Genomic DNA, 26,788 nt, shown 5'->3' on the forward strand with positions numbered 1-26,788 from the left:
TAATCCCTAAATTTGTTGATTTGATTCACCCAAAAGTATACACACTCGGAGGGGAGGTGCTGGCTCAGTGTTGTGGTCCAGGGTAATGAGATGCGGGCTGGGATTTTACTATCCCGTCATGGTGGGGGCAGGATTGGAAAGCACGGCGATCCATTCGGAAATCCGTCGATCCCGATAGCACCGGAAGTTCTCACTGGTGGGAGCGGCTATAAGATTCCACCCGCGAGTTCAAATCCCATCACAGTGGAATTTATATTCAATTAGTCAAACTTAGAATTGGAATCTAATCGATGGCCATCAATCGATTCACTAACGTCCAGACAAATTAGGCCATCTAGCTCCTCGAGCCTGCTCTGTCATTCAATAAGATCATGGCTGATCTGATTGTGGACTCAACTCCACTTTTATCAAAGCAAGAATCTATCTAACTGTGCCATAAAAATATGTAAAAACTGTTCCTCCTTCATAGAACCATAAAACATTACAGCTCAGAAACGGGCCTTTTGGCCCCTGTGCCGAACCATTTTTTGCCTCGTCCCACTGACCTGCACTTGGACCATATCCCTCCACACCCCTCTCATCCATGAACCCGTACAAGTTTTCCTTAAATGTTAGAAGTGACCCCCGCATTTATCCAGCAGCTCATTCCACACTCCCACCACTCTCTGTGTGAAGAATCCCCCCTAATATTCCCTTTAAACTTTTCTCCTTTCACCCTTAACCCATGCCCTCTGGTTTTTTTCTCCTCTAGCCTCAGTGGAAAAAGCCTGCTTGCATTCACTCTATCTTTACCCATCTCATCTTATGCACCTCTATCAAATCTCCCCTCATTCTCCAGGGAATAAAATCCTAACCTATTCAATCTCTCTCTGTAACTCAGCTTCTCAAGTCCCAGCAACATCCTTGTGAACCTTCTCTGCACTCTTTCAACCTTATTTACATCCTTCCTGTAACTAGGTGACCAAAACTGTACACAATACTCTAAATTCAGCCTCACCAATGCCTTATATAACCTCACCATAACACTCCAACTTTTATACTCGATACTCCGATTTATAAAGACCAATGTACCAAAAGCACTCTATGACCCTATCCAACTGTGATGCCACTTTTAGGGAATTATGTACCTGTATTCCCAGATCCCTCTGTTCAACTGCACTCTTCAGAGTCCTACCATTTGCCCTGTACTTTGGTTTGTCCTTCCAAAGTGTAATACCTCACACTTGTCTGTGTTAAATTCCAATTTGCCATCTTTCAGTCCATTTTTCTAGTTGGTCCAAATCCCTCTGCAAGCTTTGAAAACCTTCCTCACTGTCCACTGAGGAAAAGAGTTCCACAGACTAAAATCCCTCTATGAGAGGAGACTCCTTATTTTTAAACTGTGTCCCCAAGTTCCAGTTAATCCCACGAGGAGAAACATTCCTCCAGCTTCAACCCACCTGGATTCTAACCCGGATATCCGTCCAGTTAACCTTCTCCGAACTGCTTCTAACATAATTATATCTCTTTTCAAATAAGGGGACCAAAACTGCGCACAGAATTCTAGATATGATCTCACCAAGGCCCCGAACAGCTGCAGTAAAACCTCCCTACTTTTCTATTCTATGCTCCTTGCAATAATTTGTATAATCCTTTGCATATTCAGGCTGGGAGGTCCATTATGGACGGAAAGGGATTGGTTTAGGTTAGAGGGTCATTGTTTTTTAACTGGTCGGCGCAACATCGTGGGCCGAAGGGCCTGTTCTGCGCTGTAATGTTCTATGTTCTATTACTCATCCATGATTAAGTCAAGGATTGGAGAAATTGGCTTTATCCTCCTTGTTTGTGGGCCACTCCTGGTTCAGAGGACCTCCCCAATCTCCCAGGTAGGGCGCTAAAAGGTGAACTGAATAATGTTCCAAAAACCTACTGGGGTAAAAATCGATGCCACGGTCATCCTTACGGTGCTGTCCTGTGCAGGCCTCGCTATGGGAATGTGGCACCTTCCCCTCGTGAAACCTCCACAGACATTTCGAGTACTTTTTACAATTCTGGTCACCCTGTTTGAGGAAGGTTCCTACTAAACTGGCAAGGATGCAACAAGATTTACAAGGATGTTACCAGGAAATGGAAAGTTTGAATGATAAGGAGCGGTTGGAATATAGAACATAGAACGCTACAGCACAAACAGGCCATTCGGCCCACAAGTTGCGCCGATCATATAGAACACTACAGCGCAGCTCAGGCCCTCTGGCCCTCGATGTTGCGCCGATCAGTGGAACCAATCTAATGACCCTCTAACCCAAACTATTCCATTCCATATCCTATCTGTTCCACATCCATCCTATCCCTACCTCCTAGGCCTAGCTATAACCCTCAATCCCATTAAATCCCATGTTTGCGTGATGGATTGGGATACATTCACGACATTTCGTAGTTCCTTGCGGTCTTGGGCAGAGCAGGAGCCCAGACCAAGCTGTGATACAACCAGAAAGAATGCTTTCTATGGGGCATCTGTGAAAGTTGGAGAGAGTCGTAGCGGACATGCCAAATTTCCTTAGTCTCCTGAGAAAGTGGAGGCATTGGTAGGATCAGCATGGAGGGACTGGGACAGGTTGTTGGTGATCTGGACACCTCGATTTTGGAGACCAGACCTGGAGTTACTGGGAAGCACACGTTGGAGACGATATATTCACCTTGAAGGGAAAGCACTGAAGATTTACCAGAATTGTACTTGGACTCAAAATTACAAAGCAAGATTCTACAAAGAAGAGTCACATTCCCTGGAATTTAGGTGGTTATGGGTGATTCGATTGAAGTTTGGATAAGCTGGGAATCCTTTCCCTGGACTGTAGGAGGATGAGGGGTGATGTCAGAGGTTTATAAAATCGTGAGGGGTGCTGATAAGGTGAATTAGCCAAGGTCTTTTTCTCAGGGTAGGGGAGTCCAAAACTAGAGGAATCCTGGCTTAAGGTGGGAGGGGAAAGGTTTAAAAGGGACCTGAGGGACTACCTTTTCCTCACGGAGAGTGGTGAGTGTATGGAATGAGCTGCCAGAGAAGGTGGGTACAGTCACAACATTTACAAAGCATTTGGACAGATACATGGCTAGAAAAGGTTTAAAGGGAATAAGAGCCAAATGCAGGCAAGTTCAGTTGAGGAAACCTGGTTGGTATGGAGGAGTTGGGCCAAAAGGCCTGTTTAAGAACATAAGAAATAGGAGCAGGAGTAGGCCATCTAGCCCTTCGAGCCTGCCCCGCCATTCAATAAGATCATGGCTGATCTGAAGTGGATCAGTTCCACTTTCCCGCTTTCTCCCTTAATTCCCCTGCCTAACAGAAACCTATCTACCCGCTTCTTAAAAATATTTAGCGAGGCAGCCTCCACCACTTCAACGGGCAGAGAATTCCAGAGATTCACCACCCTTTGAGTGAAGAAGTTCCTCCTCAACTCCGATCTAAACTGCCGCCCCCTTATCTTGAGGCTGTGCCCTCTAGTCCTGCTGTCCTTTCTAAGCGGGAAGAATCTCTCTACCTCTACCCTATCCATCCCCTTCATTATCTTTTATGTCTCTATAAGATCCCCCCTCATCCTTCTAAACTCCAACAAGTACAGACCCAGTCTATTTAGTCTCTCTTCATAGTCCAACCCCCTCATCTCCGGTATCAGCCTAGTGAACCTCCTCTGCACTCCCTCCAAGGCCAAAATATCCTTGCGTAAGTACGGCGACCAAAACTGCACACAGTACTCCAGCTGCGGCCTCACCAGTACTCTGTACAGTTGCAGCAAGACCTCCCTGCTTTTATATTCTATCCCCTTCGCTATAAAGGCCAGCATCCCTAGTTTGGGGGCGTTTAAGAGATCCGTGGATAGGTTTATGGATGGAAAGGGATTGGTTTAGGTTAGAGGGTCATTGCTTTTTAACTGGTCGGCGCAACATCGTGGGCCGAAGGGCCTGTTCTGTGCTGTAATGTTCTATGTTCTATCCCATTCGCCTTCTTGATCACCTGCTGACTGGGTTTTTGCGACTCATGCACAAGACCCCCAGGTCCCTCTGCACTGTCGCCTGCTGCAGCTTTTCGCCCTTTAAATAGTAATCCCTCCTACTATTATTCCTGCCAAAGTGGATAACCTCACACTTGCTAACATTATACTCCATCTGCCAGGTCCTCGCCCACTCGCTCAGCCTATCCAGATCCCTCTGCAGACTTTCCACACCCTCCGCACAATTTGCTTTTCCACTCATCTTGGTGTCATCAGCAAATTTCGTCACTCAGCCCGTCCTGAGTATCTCTACGACTGTGTTCTCGCTGAGGCAGAGTTCGGAGTAACGCTCTCCGAATACCCTCGGAGGGTTCCACCTCTTGCGGAAAGGCCTCCTCTTCCTTCTGGAAGCACTCTCTCCTGCCCTGCTCCCTCTCTCTGACCCTGCAGCCTTCCTAACATAAGAAATAGGAGCAGGAGTAGGCCATCTAGCCCTTCGAGCCTGCCCCGCCATTCAATAAGATCATGGCTGATCTGTCGTGGCTCAGTTCCACATTCTAACCATGGACACCCCAAAGTGATGGGCAGAAAGCCACCCCTCCAGGAACACAGAGCCCCTCCCAAATGTCCAGCGCCACCCCAAACTGACTCAATCTCTCCCAAATCCTCCAGTACAAGATCGACACTGAAACAGTTAAAAACACCTCCCCTTGTTAAACTGCCACAGTTGAAACAGTGTTTATAGGGGGAGGGGGCACATTCAGGGGTGTGTGTGTGTGTGTGTGTGTGTGTGAGAGATAATGAACAGGAACAACAAAGTCCGAGCTGACAGGATGTTAAATCAATGTTCAACACTGGCTGACATCTCTGCTCGCGTTCCAGGATACGCACCGGATTCCTGAGGCACTGCCCTTCGTAACACACTGAACTGTGAGAGCTGTGCAGGAAGAGGGTGAGAGTGTGGGCCCCCTGCACTGTGGGGCTCCCCCAGCAATAAAAAAAATCAAGTCTTCTCTCTTTCAAGGCAGTAATTACATGGTTAAATGCTGAGAGTGAGCGCCGTCTCCCAAAAAACAGGCACCCATCATATCCTGTCCCACAGGGAGCAATCCTCCGGTTCTGCCTCCTTCCTCACAGCCCATTTCCACCTCGTTCCCTCCAATTCGGTGCATTTTTTGCCGATGATCTTTCATATGAAAAACCGTATCGAATTTTGCCACACTTAAGAACAGGGTCAAGTATATTCCTGTTAAACTGGTTCTGCTCACAAAGCTCTCCTTTAAGAAGCAGAAATAAAATTAGCCCCAAAGAACGTTCTGAGTAATGAGGAAATTGAATATTTTCTCAGGGTGCCGATAGCAATTCTTTGCGCAGAATCGTTATAAAAATGGATCTTTACTCAAATATAATGCGTATTTATTTAATAATCTCTCAACATGGGGCAAGAATAGGGAATTAGAACTACGTGGAAGTAGTTCCCGATCAGAAGCATTTATCTTTGAACGTAAGAACATAAGAAATAGGAGCAGGAGTAGGCCATCTAGCCCTTCGAGCCTGCCCCGCCATTCAATAAGATCATGGCTGATCTGAAGTGGATCAGTTCCACTTTCCCGCTTTCTCCCCTTAATTCCCCTGTCTATCAGAAACCTATCTACCCGTGACTTCAATATAGTCAGTGAGGTAGCCTCCACCACTTCAACGGGCAGAGAATTCCAGAGATTCACCACCCTTTGAGTGAAGAAGTTCCTCCTCAACTCTGATCTAAACTGCGCCCCCCCCCCTTATCTTGAGGCTGTGCCCTCTAGTCCTGCTATCCTTTCTAAGCGGGAAGAATCTCTCTACCTCTACCCTATCCATCCCCTTCATTATCTTGTAATGTAGCCGGTTGGTCAGCTGGTTAAGATGTTAAAGTATCACAGACTGTACTCTCTCCACAGGAGCACACCTCATCATTCTGTAACTCCCAGCAGAAACTGTCCTTCTGTTGGGGCTCGGAATCCATATCAGCTCAACTTGACACCCGCAGATCCAGCACAGTGTGTACATTTTAAAACCCCTACCTCCTCCATGAATTAACTATTTCTGTTTGAAAGCGAGGGTGAGAGTCAGAGCAGGTGAGGACGATAACTGGCTCAAATCTGATTTGGTTACTGTGAACCATCTAAGCCCAGATACAGAAAGGATGGTTATACCAGCAAGGCTCCAGTGTTACAAATGACCTGCCATCACAGAGGGTGTGACCACCAAATATTGGCAGGGTCAAAAATCTCAGGGATCTTTTCCTTTATAAAACAGGACTGCGGAAAACCTTCCAATTAAAGATGAATGGAATTACAACAGAAACACATTTGAAGCTCACACAATGTAGAAAACCGATTTGGTAGGAGATTGATAATGCCACAGATTACATGAGCGTGCGAGGTGAAGTCATCTAATCAGGAATGGCTATGACTGCCTAAAGGCTAGCTTAATACCGGACATTTTCTGCTATTCACCAAACGGTTTTATGTTTGGAAATGACCGAGAAACTTCTCTGATCAACGACTCCAAGAGATAATATTTGGTCTAGGATTTTACACTTGCTGATGCGTGCTAGGGATAGAATCGTGATGTGGAGATGCCGGCGTTGGACTGGGGTAAACACAGTAAGAAGTCTGACAACACCAGGTTAAAGTCCAACCGATTTATTTGATAGTAAACTCACAAGCTTTTGGGGTCTGTCCCTTTGTCAGGTGAATGGAGAGTTCTGGCCTCAGACAGAGCATATAACAGAACTCTCCGCTCACCTGAGGAAGGGGCAAACCTTGAAAGCTTGTGAGTTTCCTATCAAATAAATCGGTTGGACTTTAACCTGGTGTTGTCAGACCTCTTACTATGAATAGAACCACCAGGAATTCATAAAAACGGCGACACAATGTTTGACTTGAGTTATTTAGAGCTCTCCCTGAATGCAGCATTAAATGTTTGCTTTTATACTCCATCCTAGAATCTAGTGAGCTTTAACTTAGAATCCCTACAATACAGAAAGAGGCCATTCGGCCCATCGAGTTTGCATCGATCCCTATCCCCCACATATTTTACCCACTAATCCCTTTAACCTACGCTTCTCAGGACACCAAGGGGCAATTTCTTAGCAAGGCCAATCAACCTAACCCGCACATCTTTGGACTGTGGGAGGAAACCCACGCAGACACGAGGAGAATGTGCAAACTCCACACACACAGCGACCCCGAGCCGGGAATCGAACCCAGGACCCTGGAGCTGTGAAGCAGCAGTGCTAACCCACTGTGCTACCATGCACCCCCCTTTTTTTAATCATTACTTTATTAAACTCCCATTCTCTGCTCCTTGACTAATCATGTTAAAATAAACTAAAAATGTTAATCATTTCAATTTATTCACATTTCGCGTACACACCAGTGGATTCAGGGGCAGAGGCGTGAGACGGGAATAAAACTCACTGGAATTATATCGGGAACGCTGTGGTTCCAGAGACTGGGATCACATCCGAGTGCTGAGCGAAATGTAGGAGTGTGCTGGGATCCCATTAAGGATATTGGCCCGCCTCTCCCACTTGCCTACCCAATCAGAAGGCTGTGAGGGCGGTGCCAGCTGAGTCTGCCAGGATAGGAGGAGGAGGAGGGGGAGGAGGGCACCTCCGTACGGAGGGATCCTCATAGAACTGAGGAGAATGCTGAGACCAGCCAGGCTGGGTAGGATAAACCCACCAGCAATGGTGTTAGGGATGGGGGGGGAGCAGCTGTTGCTGTTTGGGGGGGTCACCTGAGGGAAATTGAGCCTCTGGGAAAGAAGATCTCCTCCCCCCCCAACTCTTCCCCGGGAAGCTGTCCCCACACAGCAGGACCAGGCTGACACAGGGGTACAATCGTGGTTAATGGCAGCATGTTGGCACAGTGGTTGGCACTGCTTCCCCAGTGCCAGGGGCCCCGGTTCAGTTCCAGATTTGGGTCGTTGTCTGTGTGGAGTCTGCACATTCTCCCCGTGTCTGTGTGGGTTTCCTTCAGATCCTCCAGTTTCCTCCCACAGCCCCAAGAGAAGCAGCTTAGGTTGGTTGGCCATTCTGAATTTCCCCTTAGTGTCAGGGTAAGTGAGTGGAGTTAAGGGGATAGGGCATGGGTGGGATTATTGTCAGTGTAGGCTCAATGTGCCAAATAACCTCCTTCTGCACTGTAGCGATTCAATGAATAGACCAGTTCAACTGATTACCAGTCTCTGGTCTATAGAGAGTTGAGCTGCTGCTATTCCTGCCTCTAAAATGTTCCCATTGTGGTGGGCAGGAAGATCTCTGACTCCCCTTCAGAAGAAAAACTACAGCACAAACAGGCCCTTCGGCCCACAAGTTGCACCGATGATATCCCTACCTACTAGGCTTATCTATAACTCTCAATCCTATTAAGTCCCATATACTCATCCAGAAGTCTCTTAAAAGATCCTATCGAATTTGCCTCTACCACCACTGACGGCAGCCGATTCCACTCACTCACCACCCTCTGAGTGAAAAACTTACCCCTAACATCTCCTCTGTACTTGCTCCCCAGCACCTTAAACCTGTGTCCTCTCGTAGCGACCATTTCAGCCCTGGGAAATAGCCTCCGAGAATCCACCCTATCCATTCCTCTCAACATCTTATAAACCTCTATCAGGTCGCCTCGCAACCTTCGTCTCTCCAGGGAGAAGAGTCCCAGCTCCCTCAACCTATCCTCATAAGGCATGCCTCCCAATCCAGGCAACATCCTTGTAAATCTCCTCTGCATCCTCTCAATAGCTTCCGCATCCTTCCTGTAGTGAGGTGACCAGATCTGAGCACAGTACTCCAAGTGGGGTCTGATCAAGACTTCTATTGCTTTCGTTAACCATAAAATATAGGAGCAGAATTAGGCCACTCAGCCCATCGAGTCTGCTCTGCCATTCAATCGTGGCTGATAATTTTCTCATTCCCATTCTCCTGCCTTTTCCCCATAACCCCAGAGCCCCTTATCAAACAGGAATCTATCTCTATCTTCAAGACACTGCCCTCCACAGCCTTCTGGGGCAAAGAGTTCCACAGATTCTCTGGCTGAAGAAATTCTTCCTCATCTCTGTTTTAAAGGATCGTCCCTTTAGCCTGAGGTTGTTCCCTCTGGTTCTAGTTTCTCCTAATAGTGGAACCATCCTCTCCCCGTCCACTCTCCCCAGGGCCTTGCAGTATTCTGTAAGTTTCAATAAGATCCCCCCTCATCCTTCTAAACTCCAATGAGTACAGACCCAGAGTCCTCAACCGTTCCTCATACGACAAGCTCTTCATTCCAGGGATCGTTCTTGTGAACCTCCTCTGTGGACCCTTTCCAAGGCTGGCACATCCTTCCTTAGATAAGAGGGCCCAAAACTGCTCACGATACTCCAAATGGGGTCTGACCAGAGACTTATACAGCCTCAGAAGTACATCCCTGCTCTTGTATTCTAACCTTCTCGATATGAATGCCAACATTACCTTCCTAACTGCCGATTGAACCTGCACATTAACCTGAAGAGAATCTTGAACAATGACTCTCAACTCCCTCTGTGTTTCTGAATTCCTAAACATTTCTCCATTTAGAAAATAGTCTATGCCTCCATTCTTCCTTCCAAAGTGAGAACCTCACACTTATTCCATCTGTCACTTCTTCACCCACTCTCCGAACCTGTCCAAATCCTTCTGCAGCCCCCCCCATTTCCTCAATATCGCCTGTCCCTCTACATAGAACATAGAACATTACAGCGCAGAACAGGCCCTTCGGCCCACGATGTTGCGCCGACCAGTTACAAAACAATGACCCACTAGCCTATACCAATCCCTTTTCGTCCATAAACCTATCCAGAGATCTCTTAAACGCCCCCAAACTAGACGCATTTACAACTGCAGCAGGCAGGGCATTCCAATCCCTCACCACCCGCTGGGTAAAGAACCTACCCCTGACATCCGTCCTATAACTACCACCCCTTAATTTAAAGCCATGCCCCCTCGTGCTAGCTTTCTCCATCCGAGGAAAAAGGCTATCACTGTCCACCCTATCTAAACCTCTAATCATCTTATATGTTTCAATAAGATCCCCTCTTAGCCGCCTTCTTTCCAACGAAAACAACCCTAGATCCCTCAGTCTCTCCTCATAGGACCTCCCCTCCATACCAGGCAACATCCTAGTAAACCTCCTCTGCACCCTCTCCAACGCCTCCACATCCTTCTTGTAATGCGGGGACCAGAACTGCACACAGTACTCCAAGTGCGGCCGCACTAGAGTAGTGTACAGTTGCAACATTACACTGCGACTCCTAAATTCAATCCCCCTACCAATAAACGCCAAGACACCGTACGCCTTCTTGACAACCTTATCTACTTGATTCCCAACTTTCAGGGATCTATGTACACACACACCTAGATCCCTCTGTTCATCCACACTATTCAAAGTCCTCCCGTTAGCCCTATACTCGACACATCTGTTGCTCCTACCAAAGTGAATTACCTCACACTTCTCCGCATTAAATTCCATCCGCCACCTCTCGGCCCAGCTCTGCAACCTATCTAAGTCTCCCTGCAGACTATGACACCCTTCCTCACAATCTACCACACCTCCAATTTTGGTGTCATCAGCAAATTTACTAATCCACCCAACTATACCCTCATCCAGATCATTAATAAAAATTACAAACAACAGTGGCCCCAAAACAGATCCCTGAGGCACACCACTCGTAACTGCACTCCATGATGAATATTTACCATCCACCACCACCCTCTGTCTCCTATCTGATAGCCAATTCCTGATCCAATAGCCAATTCCTGATCCAAATAGCCAATTCCTGATCCATATCTCTGTATCATCCGCAAACTTAGTTCCTTCCTCCAAATCGTTAATGTATATTGCGAAACGTTGTGGTCCCAGCGCTGACCCCTGAGGCACACCACTAGTCATTAGCTGCCATCCTGAGAAAGACCCCCTTTCTCCCCCACTCTCTGCCTTCTGCCAGTCAGCCAATCCTCTATCCATGCCAGGATCTTGCTCTTAAGAGTGGCACAGCGGTTAGCACTGCTGTTTCACAGGGACCTGGGTTCGATTCTTGGGTCGGGTCACTGTGTGGAGTTTGCACATTCTCCCCATGTCTGCATGGGTTTGCTTCGGTTTCCCCCCACAGTCCAAAGACATACAGGTTAGGTTGATTGGCCGTGCTAAGAAATTGCCCCTTAGTGTCCTGAGATGTGTAGGTTAGAGGGGATTAGAACATAGAACATTCCAGCGCAGTCTAGGCCATTCGGCCCTCAATATTGTGCTGACCAGTGGAACCAATCTAATGACCCTCTAACCTCAGCTATTCCAATGTTATCCATATTCCTATCCATGACCATTTGAACGCCCTTAGAGTTGGCGAGTCCATAACTGCTGCAGGCAGGGCATTCCACACCCTTACTACCCTCTGAGTAAAGAACCTACCTCTGACATCCGTCCTATAATTACCACCCCTCAATTTAAAGCTACGTCCCCTCGTGTTAGCCATCACCATCCGAGGAAAAAGGCTCTCACTGTCCACCCTATCTGCTCATCTTGTCTGCCTCAATTAGGCCACCTTGTAACCTTCTTCTCTCTAACGAAAATAACCTCAGACCTCGATGAAAGATATCAAAGCAGCTCTGACCCAAACAGTAAGTTTAAAAGGCAGACGGGAGTGGCCCAGTTTAACTGACAGATCTCAGATCAGTTACACGAAACGTGGATGGCTTCCAACCCCTACCTTTTTTCCAGGAATTTCCCACTCCGAAGATGCTATTTCTTCCAAACATCATTTCTCAGCAGGCTGTGGGAAGGGAGCCCTCTTGGCAGTCAGGTCCAGATTCCAGGTCTCCCCTCATCTACAATCCAACAGCCCGTCAGGAACACCCCGGTGGCTTTTTTTTTTCCTCCTCTCTGTCGTTGGAAAGGTGATATTCCCACGGGCTGGGAAACGAAGGGAGGAAGCCCGGCGCGAGTGCGACTGCACCACCGCAAGCCAGAGGCACTGATCCGGACGGCAAGGATAAGCTGCCTTCCTGATAATATCGGAGGGTGGGGAGGAGGGAGGGGATTACTGGAACGTTAGCTAATCAGCACTCAATTCATCCTGGAACAGGACTGGGTAGATTCAAACAGCCACTCACAGCCCTGCCTCGGAGAGAAGGGTTAAAAGGTCAAGAACTGTGGCCACTTAATAAATTACGAAGGGAATAAATACTCCTTTCTTTAGAGTAGTAAATCTCAGAACTGGTTTAAATGCTGCAATCGATTTACTTTTCCTGTCTCCTCACATACAGGTGCATGGAAATCAGTCCTGTCTCCCTCCAAACAAGCCCCCCACAGCCCACTCTAAATACCCCTCCTTATATCTTTTAATAACTCAGATAATGAGTAACTTCTCAGCCATCGCGCTCTCTCCTGCAAACACACGGCTGAGAGAGCTGGACAGGAATGCGCTGTTATCAGGGTCCTGGCATGTGATGCTGGTTAAATATTTCCTCGGATGCTCCCGTGACAGTTTTGCGAAGGAGACGGGATGGTCGGGGGGGTCTTTTGGGTAAGACGGGATGGTGGAGTCAGTCGTTCCGAGCAGAAGTCCTGTAAAAAAATCAGTGATCCCACGGGTGGTGTTTCTCCTGTAACTCATCGGCCAAACTCCGATCCCGGATCATGGTTAACGTCCCCCGTTGTGTCAGCATCGGGGCAGGACCTTCGGCCCATCGAGTCTGCTAGCCCAATCGTGGCTGATCCACCCACTGCAATGGCCTTTTCCCCGCACTGTTCCCAGATACTGCGCTGAAGTGTAGAATTCTGTCAATCGCCATATTAAACATACTCACCGACGGAGTTTCCACACACCCCAGTGAAAGGAAAGATCAAACACGCTCTGTGCAAAATAATTGCACCCCATCCCAGCCCTGAGTGGCCTCCGCTTTATTTGGACCCCTAATCGTAGGGAGTAACTGGTAACCCCACGTACTGTGTGTATATTGGAGAATACAGTGACTCCCCGTGTTGTACCTGTCCTGGGAGTGTTTGATGGGGGGACAGTGTAGAGGGAGCTTTACTCTGTATCTAACCCCGTGCTGTACCTGTCCTGGGAGTGTTTGATGGGGGGACAGTGTAGAGGGAGCTTTACTCTGTATCTAACCCCGTGCTGTACCTGTCCTGGGAGTGTTTGATGGGGACAGTGTAGAGGGAGCTTTACTCTGTATCTAACCCCGTGCTGTACCTGTCCTGGGAGTGTTTGATGGGGGACAGTGTAGAGGGAGCTTTACTCTGTATCTAACCCCGTGCTGTACCTGTCCTGGGAGTGTTTGATGGGGACAGTGTAGAGGGAGCTTTACTCTGTATCTAACCCCATGCTGTACCTGTCCTGGGAGTGTTTGATGGGGGGGACAGTGTAGAGGGAGCTTTACTCTGTATCTAACCCCGTGCTGTACCTGTCCTGGGAGTGTTTGATGGGGGACAGTGTAGAGGGAGTTTTACTCTGTATCTAACCCCATGCTGTACCTGTCCTGGGAGTGTTTGATGGGGGGACAGTGTAGAGGGAGCTTTACTCTGTATCTAACCCCGTGCTGTACCTGTCCTGTGAGTGTTTGATGGGGACAGTGTAGAGGGAGCTTTACTCTGTATCTAAACCTGTGCTGTACCTGTCCTGGGAGTGTTTGATGAGGGGACAGTGTAGAGGGAGCTTTACTCTGTATCTAACCCCGTGTTGTACCTGTCCTGTGAGTGTTTGATGGGGACAGTGTAGAGGGAGCTTTACTCTGTATCTAACCCCGTGTTGTACCTGTCCTGGGAGTGTTTGATGGGGACAGTGTAGAGGGAGCTTTACTCTGTATCTAACCCCGTGCTGTACCTGTCCTGGGAGTGTTTGATGGGGACAGTGTAGAGGGAGTTTTACTCTGTACCTAGGCGATGGTGTTAGCGCTAGACTGTTAATCCACAAACTCAGCTAATGTGCGAGGGACCTGAGTTCAAATCCCATCGCGGCAGTTGCTGGGATTTGAATTCAATAAAACAATTAGCAATGAACATTATCGGAGAATACAGCAGGGTATAGATAGGCTGGAAAATTGGGTGGGGAAGTGGCAGATGGAACTTAATCCAGATAGATGCAAAGTGATGCATTTCGGTAGATCTAATGTACAGAGGAGTTATACAATAAATAGCAGAACCATCAGGAGTATAGACACACAGAGGGACCTGGTCCACAGATCATTACAGGTGGCAGCACAGGTGGAGAAGGTGGTGAAGAAGGCATATGGCATTCTTGCCTTTATTGGATGGGGCATAGAGTATAAAAGTTGGCATCTGATGTTACAGCTGTGTAGAACATTTGGAGTTCGACGTCCAGTTCTGGTCGCCGCACCACCAGAAGGACGTGGAGGCTTTGGAGGGAGTGCAGAGAAGGTTTACCAGGATGTTGCCAGGCGGGTCTGAGCTATGAGGAGAGATTGGGTAAACTGGGGTGGTTCTCCCTGGAAAGACAGGGAATGAGGGGAGACCTAATAGAGGTGTATAAAATTATGAGGGGTATGGATAGGGTGAACTGTGGGAAGCTTTTTCCCAGGTCGGAGGTGACGATCGCGAGGGTTCAAGGTGAGAGGGGAGAGGTATAACTCAGACATCAGAGGGACGTATTTTACGCAGAGGGTGGTGGGGCCTGGAATGCACTGCCAAGCAGGGTGGTGGGGGCGGACACGCTGGGATTGTTTAAAACTTATCGAGATAGACACATGAGCAGACTGGGAATGGAGGGATACAAATGAATGGTCTAGTTGGACCAATGAGTGGTGCAGGCTTGGAGGGCCGAATGGCCTGTTTCCTGTGCTGTACTGCTCTTTGTACTGGTGACCAGGAAACCATTGCCGATTGTCAAAAAAACCCACCTGGTTCACGAATGTCCTTTAGGGAAGGAAATCTGCCATCCTTACCCAGTCTGGCTTAAATGTGACTCTAGAGCCACAGAAATGTGGTTGACTCTGAATTGTCCTCCAAGGGGAAACACAGATAGGCAAAAAATGCTGGACCAGCCAGTGATGCCTATGTCTCACAAATGAATAAAAAAACTAACTCGTGCAATGCCTGTCTGGGAGTGTTTAACAAAAACAGTGTAGAGGGAGCTTTATTCTGTGTTGTACCTATCCTCAGATTGTTTACTCTGTATCTAACCCCGTGCTGTACCTGTCCTGGGAGTGTTTGATGGGGGGACAGTGTAGAGGGAGCTTTACTCTGTATCTAACCCCGTGCTGTACCTGTCCTGGGAGTGTTTGATGGGGGGACAGTGTAGAGGGAGCTTTACTCTGTATCTAACCCCGTGCTGTACCTGTCCTGGGAGTGTTTGATGGGGGGACAGTGTAGAGGGAGCTTTACTCTGTATCTAACCCCGTGCTGTACCTGTCCTGGGAGTGTTTGATGGGGAGACAGTGTAGAGGGAGCTTTACTCTGTATCTAACCCCGTGCTGTCCCTGTCCTGGGAGTGTTTGATGGGGACAGTGTAGAGGGAGCTTTACTCTGTATCTAACCCCGTGCTGTCCCTGTCCTGGGAGTGTTTGATGGGGGACAGTGTAGAGGGAGCTTTACTCTGTATCTAACCCCGTGCTGTACCTGTCCTGGGAGTGTTTGATGGGGACGGTGTAGAGGGAGCTTTACTCTGTATCTAACCCCGTGCTGTACCTGTCCTGGGAGTGTTTGATGGGGGGGACAGTGTGGAGGGAGCTTTACTCTGTATCTAACCCCGTGCTGTACCTGTCCTGGGAGTGTTTGATGGGGACGGTGTAGAGGGAGCTTTACTCTGTATCTAACCCCGTGCTGTACCTGTCCTGGGAGTGTTTGATGGGGGACAGTGTAGAGGGAGCTTTACTCTGTATCTAACCCCGTGCTGTACCTGTCCTGGGAGTGTTTGATGGGGGGACAGTGTAGAGGGGGCTTTACTCTGTATCTAACCCCGTGCTGTACCTGTCCTGGGAGTGTTTGATGGGGGACAGTGTAGAGGGAGCTTTACTCTGTATCTAACCCCGTGCTGTACCTGTCCTGAGAGTGTTTGATGGGGAGACAGTGCAGAGGGAGCTTTACTCTGTATCTAACCCCGTGCTGTACCTGTCCTGGGAGTGTTTGATGGGGGGGACAGTGTAGAGGGAGCTTTACTCTGTATCTAACCCCGTGCTGTACCTGTCCTGGGAGTGTTTGATGGGGGGGACAGTGTAGAGGGAGCTTTACTCTGTATCTAACCCCGTGCTGTACCTGTCCTGGGAGTGTTTGATGGGGGGGACAGTGTAGAGGGAGCTTTACTCTGTATCTAACCCCATGCTGTACCTGTCCTGGGAGTGTTTGATGGGGGGACAGTGTAGAGGGAGCTTTACTCTGTATCTAATCCCATGCTGTACCTGTCCTGGGAGTGTTTGATGGGGGGACAGTGTAGAGGGAGCTTTACTCTGTATCTAACCCCGTGCTGTACCTGTCCTGGGAGTGTTTGATGGGGGGGACAGTGTAGAGGGAGCTTTACTCTGTATCTAACCCCGTGCTGTACCTGTCCTGGGAGTGTTTGATGGGGGGGACAGTGTAGAGGGAGCTTTACTCTGTATCTAACCCCGTGCTGTACCTGTCCTGGGAAAGTTTGTTGGGGGGACAGTGTAGAGGGAGCTCTACTCTGTATCTAACCCCGTGCTGTACCTGTCCTGGGAGTGTTTGATGGGGGGGACAGTGTAGAGGGAGCTTTACTCTGTATCTAACCCCGTGCAGTACCTGTCCTGGGAGTGTTTGACGGGGGGACAGTGCAGAGGGAGCTTTACTCTGTATCTAACCCCGTGCTGTACCTGTCCTGGGAGTGTTTGATGGGGGACAGTGTAGAGGGAGCTTTACTCTGTATCTAACCCCGTGCTGTACCTGTCCTGGGAGTGTTTGATGGGGGGACAGTGTAGAGGGAGCTTTACTCTGTATCTAACCCCGTGCTGTACCTGTCCTGAGCTATTTGTAGAGGGAGAGTTACTGTTTCTCTAATCTATATTTTCTCCACTCAGGAAATGTTCAGTTGATAAACCCGATAGTGAAAATTTTCTGTGTTTCTTGATTTTCAGAAGGCGTTTGATAAGGTGCCGCACAAAAGGTTGTTACAGAAGGTTAGGGGGCATGGAGTTGGGGGTAGGGTGTTAGCGTGGATAGGGGATTGGCTGTCAAATAGGAGGCAGAGAGTGGGGGTCAATGGGTGCTATTCGGATTGGCGGTTGGTGACTAGTGGAGTGCCCTAGGGATCGGTGCTGGGGCCTCAGCTATTTACCATTTATATAGATGATCTGGAGGAGGGAACCGAGTGTAGGGTGTTGAAATTTGCTGATGACACCAAGATTGGTGGAACGGCAAATTGTGCGGAGGGTGTGGAGAGTCTGCAGAGGGATCTAGATAGGCTGGGCGAATGGGCCAGGAACTGGCAAATGGAATTTATTGTTGGCAAGTGTGAGGTTATCCACTTTGGTAGGAATAATGGTAGGAAGGACTACTACTTACAGGGCGAAAAGCTGCAGCGTGCTACGGTGCAGAGGGACCTGGGGGTCCTTGTGCATGAGTCGCAAAAACCCAGCCTGCAGATGCAGCAGGTGGTCAGGAAGGCGAATGGGATGCTGGCCTTCATCGCGAGGGGGATTGAATATAAAAGTAGGGAGGTCTTGCTGCGGCTGTATAGGGCATTGGTGAGGCCGCAGCTGGAGTACTGTGCTCCAGTTTATAATTCCCAGGGAAGTCTCTGTTCCCCTTCTTAAACAATGGGACAACATTCGCTATCCTCCAATCTTCCGGTACTATACCTGAGACCAACGACGACCTGAAGATCAGAGCCAACCGTCACTGTATCAGCAACCCAGAGACACCGGGCAAGGTATGGGGTAGTTAGTTTGAATCCCACCACAGCAGATGGTGAAATTTGAATTCAATAAATTTCTGGAATTAAAAGTCTAATGATGACCATAAATAATTGTCAACTGTCGTGAAAACCCAACTGGTTCACTAATATTCTTTGGGGAAGGAAAGCTTCTATCCTTATCCAGTCTGGCCTGCTATTGAGCAAATTGGGGCTGTTTTCCCTTGAAAGACGGCGACTGAGGGGGGATCTAATAGAGGTATATAAGATTATGAAGGGTATAGATAGAGTAAACAGAGGTAAGCTATTTCCTATGGTAGAGACACACAGTACGAGAGGCCATGGGCTTAAGGTGAGGGGGGAGAGGCATAACACGGATATTAGAGGGAGGTTTTTCACACAGAGGGTAGTGGGGGTATGGAATGCTCTGCCAAGTAAGGTGGTGGAGGCAAACACGCTGGAGTTGTTTAAGAGTAACTTAGACAGGCACATGACTGGGTTGGAGATGGGTGGATATAGGAGATTGTTTTAAATAAGGTTCATTAGCATTGGGGCGTCCCTGGTAATGTAAATGGGTATAGTATGATAATAATGTTTTATCTCTTTTCATTCACAGGTTTTAAGTTGGTCCACCTCGTGTCCAATGAGGGGCATACAGGCGATGGGTCGTACTGGGGCTGCTCTTGGTTGTTCGAGATTGGCCTAGTGCTTCATGTCGTTAGTGTGTGCCTAAACTGGACAAGATACTGGGCAAGACGACAGCTCAGTGACTATCGCTGATTGCTGTGCAGACACATGGATTTGGGCCGGTGTCTGTGGGAGTTTGCACATTCTCCCCATGCTTGCGTGGGTTTTCTCCGGGTGCTCCGGTTTCCTCCCACACCCCAAAGATGTGCTGTTAGGCTGATTGGCAGGAATAAATTGTCCCTAAATTAGTTTCCCTCAATCTGGATGGCCATAAAACAATAGATAAGGGTGATGGGTGGAGAGGGGGACTGGTGGTGTTGAGATGGTGGTGTGGGCTCGTTGGGCTGAAGGGTCTGTTTCCCGGGCTGTTTTTGTTCTTTGTTCTTATGCCCGTAAGTAATTCTTAACTGTTGTGAAAACCCAACTGGTTGACTAATATCCTTTGGGGAAGGAAAGCTGGTATCCTTACCCTGCCTGGCCTGTATGTGACTCAGACCCACACAATAATGTACTTTCTGAAACTGAGTTAGGGAGTAACTATTGGCCCAGCGATGCTCACATTCGGTCAAATGAATAAATAAAGAAAGTGTGCAGAGAGGCAGAAATCCTTTATATTCTTCCCATCTCCTCTTAGTCCCCTAATTACAGGAATAGGGATATACGGGCACTAAGAGAAGTGAATGGTCAGCAACGCCTGGGCAAGTGGGTTACTGAAAGCGAAAGGAGGCAAGTAGAGGGTGCGGGACGGAGGAGAGGCAGACAGTGAGAGAGAAAAGGTAGGAATAGACAGCAGCTGGCAGGACAAAGTGGTCACGCAGCATGTGTAAAATGGATAGCAATACAAGGATTCAGTGAGGAGGGAGGAAACCGAGAATGGTGCTTTATTGCTGAGCGTTAATTCAGAGCTGAGAATTTTTATTTCTTAATCAGAAGCAGTTCGGGAAATCCATTCTGAACTTGTCCATTTTTAACCAGCTTTTGTAAACAGTAAGAATTATGGAAAGTGCAATGTTCGGTGACAGGAACCAAGGAATATCCTGGGCTTTACCTTGGAAAAGATTCAATGTTTTCCGGTCCGGAATTCAAACAATCTCTGCTGCTCAAATCCTGCTCCATTTCCGACTTATCTGATCTCCACTCGGTTCAATGCAGCTCTCAGCGATTCGGGCTGTGAGTGTCAGAGTTTGATGAGTTAATGGGACTGGGAGGTTTTACTGCCTCAGAAAGGCTGTGGGTCAACCTCGAGGGAGCTGAAATGGGGAGGGAAAGTGAGGGGAGGGAAAGTGGAGAGGGAAAGTGAGGTGAGGGAAAGAGGAGAGGGAAAGTGAGGGGAGGGAAAGTGAGGGGAGGGAAAAGTGGAGAGGGAAAGTGAGGGGAGGGAAAGTGAGGTGAGGGAAAGTGAGGTGAGGGAAAGTGAGGGGAGGGAAAGTGAGGTGAGGGAAAGTGGAGAGGGAAAGTGAGGTGAGGGAAAGAGGAGAGGGAAAGTGAGGGGAGGGAAAGTGAGGGGAGGGAAAGAGGAGAGGGAAAGTGAGGGGAGGGGAAGTGAGGTGAGGGAAAGTGGAGAGGAAAGTGAGCCGAGGGAAAGTGAGGTGAAGGAAAGTGAGGTGAGGGAAAGTGGAGAGGGAAAGAGAGGTGAGGGGAAGTGAGGTGAGGGAAAGTGGAGAGGGAAAGTGAGGGAGGGGAAGTGAGGTGAGGGAAAGTGGAGAGGGAAAGTGCGGTGAGGGAAAGTGAGGTGAGGGAAAGTGAGGAGAGGGAAAGTGAGGTGAGGGAAAGTGAGGTGAGGGAAAGTGGAGAGGGAAAGTGAGGTGAGGGAAAGTGAGGTGAGGGAAAGTGAGGAGAGGGAAAGTGAGGTGAGGGAAAGTGAGGTGAGGGAAAGTGGAGAGGGAAAGTGAGGTGAGGGAAAGTGAGGTGAGGGAAAGTGAGGAGAGGGAAAGTGAGGTGAGGGAAAGTGAGGTGAGGGAAGTGAGGGGAGGGAAAGTGAGGTGAGGGAAAGTGAGGTGAGGGAAAGTGAGGTGAGGGAAAGTGAGGGGAGGGAAAGTGAGGTGAGGGAAAGTGGAGAGGGAAAGTGAGGTGAGGGAAAGTGGAGAGGGAAAGTGAGGTGAGGGAAAGTGAGGTGAGGGAAAGTGGAGAGGGAAAGTGAGGTGAGGGAAAGTGAGGTGAGGGAAAGTGAGGAGAGGGAAAGTGAGGTGAGGGAAAGTGAGGTGAGGGAAAGTGAGGGGAGGGAAAGTGAGGTGAGGGAAAGTGAGGTGAGGGAAAGTGAGGTGAGGGAAAGTGAGGGGAGGGAAAGTGAGGTGAGGGAAAGTGGAGAGGGAAAGTGAGGTGAGGGAAAGAGGAGAGGGAAAGTGTAGAGGGAAAGTGAGGGGAGGGAAAGAGGAGAGGGAAAGTGAGGGGAGGGGAAGTGAGGGGAGGGAAAGTGGAGAGGAAAGTGAGCCGAGGGAAAGTGAGGTGAAGGAAAGTGAGGTGAGGGAAAGTGGAGAGGGAAAGAGAGGTGAGGGGAAGTGAGGTGAGGGAAAGTGGAGAGGGAAAGTGAGGGAGGGGAAGTGAGGTGAGGGAAAGTGGAGAGGGAAAGTGCGGTGAGGGAAAGTGAGGTGAGGGAAAGTGAGGAGAGGGAAAGTGAGGTGAGGGAAAGTGAGGTGAGGGAAAGTGGAGAGGGAAAGTGAGGTGAGGGAAAGTGAGGTGAGGGAAAGTGAGGAGAGGGAAAGTGAGGTGAGGGAAAGTGAGGTGAGGGAAAGTGGAGAGGGAAAGTGAGGTGAGGGAAAGTGAGGTGAGGGAAAGTGAGGAGAGGGAAAGTGAGGTGAGGGAAAGTGAGGTGAGGGAAAGTGAGGGGAGGGAAAGTGAGGTGAGGGAAAGTGAGGTGAGGGAAAGTGAGGGGAGGGAAAGTGAGGTGAGGGAAAGTGGAGAGGGAAAGTGAGGGGAGGGAAAGTGAGGGGAGGGAAAGAGGAGAGGGAAAGTGAGGGGAGGGGAAGTGAGGGGAGGGAAAGTGGAGAGGGAAAGTGAGGGGAGGGGAAGTGAGGTGAGGGAAAGTGGAGAGGAAAGTGAGCCGAGGGAAAGTGAGGTGAAGGAAAGTGAGGTGAGGGAAAGTGGAGAGGGAAAGAGAGGTGAGGGAAGTGAGGTGAGGGAAAGTGGAGAGGGAAAGTGCGGTGAGGGAAAGTGAGGTGAGGGAAAGTGAGGAGAGGGAAAGTGAGGTGAGGGAAAGTGAGGTGAGGGAAAGTGGAGAGGGAAAGTGAGGTGAGGGAAAGTGAGGTGAGGGAAAGTGAGGAGAGGGAAAGTGAGGTGAGGGAAAGTGAGGTGAGGGAAAGTGGAGAGGGAAAGTGAGGTGAGGGAAAGTGAGGTGAGGGAAAGTGAGGAGAGGGAAAGTGAGGTGAGGGAAAGTGAGGTGAGGGAAAGTGAGGGGAGGGAAAGTGAGGTGAGGGAAAGTGAGGTGAGGGAAAGTGAGGTGAGGGAAAGTGGGGAGGGAAAGAGGAGAGGGAAAGTGAGGTGAGGGAAAGTGAGGTGAGGGAAAGCGAGGTGAGGGAAAGTGAGGTGAGGGAAAGCGAGGTGAGGGAAAGAGGAGTGAGGGAAAGTGGAGAGGGAAAGCGAGGTGAGGGAAAGAGGAGTGAGGGAAAGTGGAGAGGGAAAGTGAGGTGAGGGAAAGTGAGGTGAGGGAAAGTGTAGAGGGAAAGTGAGTCGAGGGAAATGATGAATGAGGGATTTGGTTGCCACCAAGTAGCCAAGTCTAATGATTGGAGGAATAATAAAAGAGTGAGGGAGAAGGGGAGTTCATTCCAATATGGTTCAAAACAGCACAGGAAACAGGCCCTTCGGCCCGACATAAACAGCATGGAGGGCTGGAGCCCGCGGTGGTCTGGGGTATTTACACTTGGAGACAAACAGGAAACTCCAGCCGAGTGAAGAATATCTCAGGGCCTCATTCCAGAACTTTCCTCCCTTCACTCCAGTGCTCCCCCACATAACCAATCCCTCCAATCATCATCCTGATCACTGCTACCATCGAACCCTACAGGGCAGAGAGAGGCCCTTCGGCCCATTGAGTCTGTACTGGACACAATCCCACCCAGGCCCTATCCCCATATCCCTACATATTATCCCCACTAATCCCTCTACATCCCAGGACACTAAGGGGCAATTTCTTAGCATCAACCTAACCCGCACATCTTTGGACTGTGGGAGCACCCGGAGTAAACCCACGCAGACACGAGGAGAATGTGCAAACTCCACGCAGACAGTGAGCCCGAGCCGGGAATCGAACCCAGGACCCGTGATGCAGCAGTGCTAACCCCACTGTGCTACTGTGCCATCCCTTGTAGGCAGGGTGTTGGCAAGATTGGTCTAGTTTCGTTTCTGGTCAGTGACAATCTCCAGGAAGCAGAGAGTGCAGGGCGATCCCGTAATCTGGAAGATTACCAGTAAACAATGAGACTTTCTTTTATTTAAGGTGGTCATTCCTGTCTGGAGCAAGCCTTACCCGACTGCTTGTATGGCAAGCTGGGATGTTATCGAAACTGTGCTGTGGGTTGGCATTGAGCTGACGCCTGTGTTAGATGCTTCCAGGTAGAGGGAGCTTTACTCTGTATCTAACCCCGTGCTGTACCTGTCCTGGGAGTGTTTGATGGGGGGACAGTGTAGAGGGAGCTTTACTCTGTATCTAACCCCGTGCTGTACCTGTCCTGGGAGTGTTTGATGGGGGGACAGTGTAGAGGGAGCTTTACTCTGTATCTAACCCTGTGCTGTACCTGTCCTGGGAGTGTTTGATGGGGACAGTGTAGAGGGAGCTTTACTCTGTATCTAACCCTGTGCTGTACCTGTCCTGCGAGTGTTTGATGGGGGGACAGTGTAGAGGGAGCTTTACTCTGTATCTAACCCCGTGCTGTACCTGTCCTGGGAGTGTTTGATGGGGGGACAGTGTAGAGGGAGCTTTACTCTGTATCTAACCCCGTGCTGTACCTGTCCTGGGAGTGTTTGATGGGGACAGTGTAGAGGGAGCTTTACTCTGTATCTAACCCTGTGCTGTACCTGTCCTGGGAGTGTTTGATGGGGGACAGTGTAGAGGGAGCTTTACTCTGTATCTAACCCCGTGCTGTACCTGTCCTGGGAGTGTTTGATGGGGGACAGCGTAGAGGGAGCTTTACTCTGTATCTAACCCCGTGCTGTACCTGTCCTGGGAGTGTTTGATGGGGGACAGTGTAGAGGGGGCTTTACTCTGTATCAACCCCGTGCTGTACCTGTCCTGGGAGTGTTTGATGGGGGACAATGTAGAGGGAGCTTTACTCTGTATCTAACCCCGTGCTGTACCTGTCCTGGGAGTGTTTGATGGGGGACAGTGTAGAGGGGGCTTTACTCTGTATCTAACCCCATGCTGTCCCTGTCCTGGGAGTGTTTCATGGGGGGACAGTGTAGAGGGAGCTTTACTCTGTATCTAACCCCGTGCTGTACCTGTCCTGGGAGTGTTTGATGGGGGACAGTGTAGAGGGAGCTTTACTCTGTATCTAACCCCGTGCTGTACCTGCCCTGGGAGTGTTTGATGGGGGGACAGTGTAGAGGGAGCTTTACTCTGTATCTAACCCCGTGCTGTACCTGTCCTGGGAGTGTTTGATGGGGACAGTGTAGAGGGAGCTTTACTCTGTATCTAACCCCGTGCTGTACCTGTCCTGGGAGTGTTTGATGGGGGACAGTGTAGAGGGAGCTTTACTCTGTATCTAACCCCGTGCTGTACCTGTCCTGGGAGTGTTTGATGGGGGGACAGTGTAGAGGGAGCTTTACTCTGTATCTAACCCCGTGCTGTACCTGTCCTGGGAGTGTTTGATGGGGGGACAGAGTAGAGAGAGCTTTACTCTGTATCTAACCCCGTGCTGTACCTGTCCTGGGAGTGTTTGATGGGGGACAGTGTAGAGGGAGCTTTACTCTGTATCTAACCCCGTGCTGTACCTGTCCTGGGAGTGTTTGATGGGGGACAGAGTAGAGAGAGCTTTACTCTGTATCTAACCCCGTGCTGTACCTGTCCTGGGAGTGTTTGATGGGGGACAGTGTAGAGGGAGCTTTACTCTGTATCTAACCCCGTGCTGTACCTGTCCTGGGAGTGTTTGATGGGGGACAGTGTAGAGGGAGCTTTACTCTGTATCTAACCCCGTGCTGTACCTGTCCTGGGAGTGTTTGATGGGGGGACAGTGTAGAGGGAGCGTTACTCTGTATCTAACCCCGTGCTGTACCTGTCAAAAAGCAAAGAACAAAAACAGCCCGGGGAAACCGGCCATTCGGCCCAACGAGCCCATGCCGCCATTTTAACATTATGAGTTCCCCCTCCACCCACGACCCTTGTCTATGATTATGGCCATCCACATTGAGGGAGACTAATTTAGGGACAATTTATTACCTCCAATCAGCCTAACAGCACATCTTTGGGGTGTGGGAGGAAACCGGAGCACCCGGAGAAAACCCACACGAGCACGGGGAGAATGCGCAAACTCCCACAGACACCGGCCCAAATCCATGTATCTGCACAGCAAACAGTGATAGTCACTGAGCTGTCGTCTTGCCCAGTATCTGGTCCAGTTTAAGCATACACTAACGAAGTGAAGCACTAGGCCATTCTCAAAACATCCAAGAGCAGCCCTCGTACGACCCATCGCGTGTATGCCCCTCGGAGAGCAAGGTGGACCGGATACCTGTGGATTAAAGAGCAAAACATCAATACCATCCACATCCTTATACAAACATTTGGAAGTCTTCCATTAACAGTGTAGGGGGTAATGAACGCAGTGATGAAGTTGGTGTTGGGGGTGGTGTTTAAAATAATCCAGATTGAGAGCACCTTCTCCCTGCTCACAAGCTACACTCTTCTGAAAAATGATTGGCCAGTCAATAGATTTCCAAATAGGCACGGCTCACACTGCTCTCAGCATTTACCAACCTCAACGAGAAAATTCACAGGATAACTGTGCTCGGGAATGGATAAAACAGCAGATAGAGGACTCTGCTCAGACCGAGTCACAGTGTTGAGATACCTTAACTCCCCTGGGAGTGTTTGATGGGGGGACAGTGTAGAGGGAGCTTTACTCTGTATCTAACCCTGTGCTGTACCTGTCCTGGGAGTGTTTGATGGGGGACAGTGTAGAGGGAGCTTTACTCTGTATCTAACCCCGTGCTGTACCTGTCCTGGGAGTGTTTGATGGGGGACAGTGTAGAGGGAGCTTTACTCTGTATCTAACCCCGTGCTGTACCTGTCCTGGGAGTGTTTGATGGGGGACAGTGTAGAGGGAGCTTTACTCTATATCTAACCCCGTGCTGTACCTGTCCTGGGAGTGTTTGATGGGGACAGTGTAGAGGGAGCTTTACTCTGTATCTAACCCCGTGCTGTCCCTGTCCTGGGAGTGTTTGATGGGGACAGTGTAGAGGGAGCTTTACTCTGTATCTAACCCCGTGCTGTACCTGTCCTGGGAGTGTTTGATGGGGACAGTGTAGAGGGAGCTTTACTCTGTATCTCACCCCGTGCTGTACCTGTCCTGGGAGTGTTTGATGGGGGGACAGTGTAGAGGGAGCTTTACTCTGTATCTAACCCCGTGCTGTACCTGTCCTGGGAGTGTTTGATGGGGACAGTGTAGAGGGAGCTTTACTCTGTATCTCACCCCGTGCTGTACCTGTCCTGGGAGTGTTTGATGGGGGGACAGTGTAGAGGGAGCTTTACTCTATATCTAACCCCGTGCTGTACCTGTCCTGGGAGTGTTTGATAGGGGGACAGTGTAGAGGGAGCTTTACTCTGTATCTAACCCCGTGCTGTCCCTGTCCTGGGAGTGTTTGATGGGGGGACAGTGTAGAGGGAGCTTTACTCTGTATCTAACCCCGTGCTGTACCTGTCCTGGGAGTGTTTGATGGGGATACAGTGTAGTTTACTCTGTATCTCACCCCGTGCTGTACCTGTCCTGGGAGTGTTTGATGGGGACAGTGTAGAGGGAGCTTTACTCTGTATCTAACCCCGTGCTGTCCCTGTCCTGGGAGTGTTTGATGGGGGGACAGTGTAGAGGGAGCTTTACTCTGTATCTAACCCCGTGCTGTCCCTGTCCTGGGAGTGTTTGATGGGGACAGTGTAGAGGGAGCTTTACTCTGTATCTAACCCCGTGCTGTACCTGTCCTGGGAGTGTTTGATGGGGACAGTGTAGAGGGAGCTTTACTCTGTATCTAACCCCATGCTGTACCTGTCCTGGGAGTGTTTGATGGGGGGACAGTGTAGAGGGAGCTTTACTCTGTATCTAACCCCGTGCTGTACC

The 26,788-nt window shown here is 49.5% G+C and overlaps 1 protein-coding gene across 1 annotated transcript in view; it reads right to left on the reverse strand.

Annotated features, from left to right (window-relative positions):
• LOC145339277 (uncharacterized) overlaps positions 1-11,849 on the reverse strand; it is a 65,515-nt gene extending 53,666 nt beyond the window's left edge. The window contains exon 1 of the mRNA XM_080183689.1: positions 11,724-11,849. Within this exon, the coding sequence (XP_080039815.1) occupies positions 11,724-11,775 (52 nt within the window). The 5' untranslated portion in view covers positions 11,776-11,849. The remainder of the gene's footprint in view (positions 1-11,723) is intronic.
• Between the last annotated feature and the right edge of the window lie 14,939 nt (positions 11,850-26,788).

This window comes from Carcharhinus amblyrhynchos, unplaced genomic scaffold, assembly GCF_965287045.1.
Source record: "Carcharhinus amblyrhynchos unplaced genomic scaffold, sCarAmb.v2.hapA scaffold_377, whole genome shotgun sequence".
NCBI classification, from domain to species: domain Eukaryota; kingdom Metazoa; phylum Chordata; class Chondrichthyes; order Carcharhiniformes; family Carcharhinidae; genus Carcharhinus; species Carcharhinus amblyrhynchos.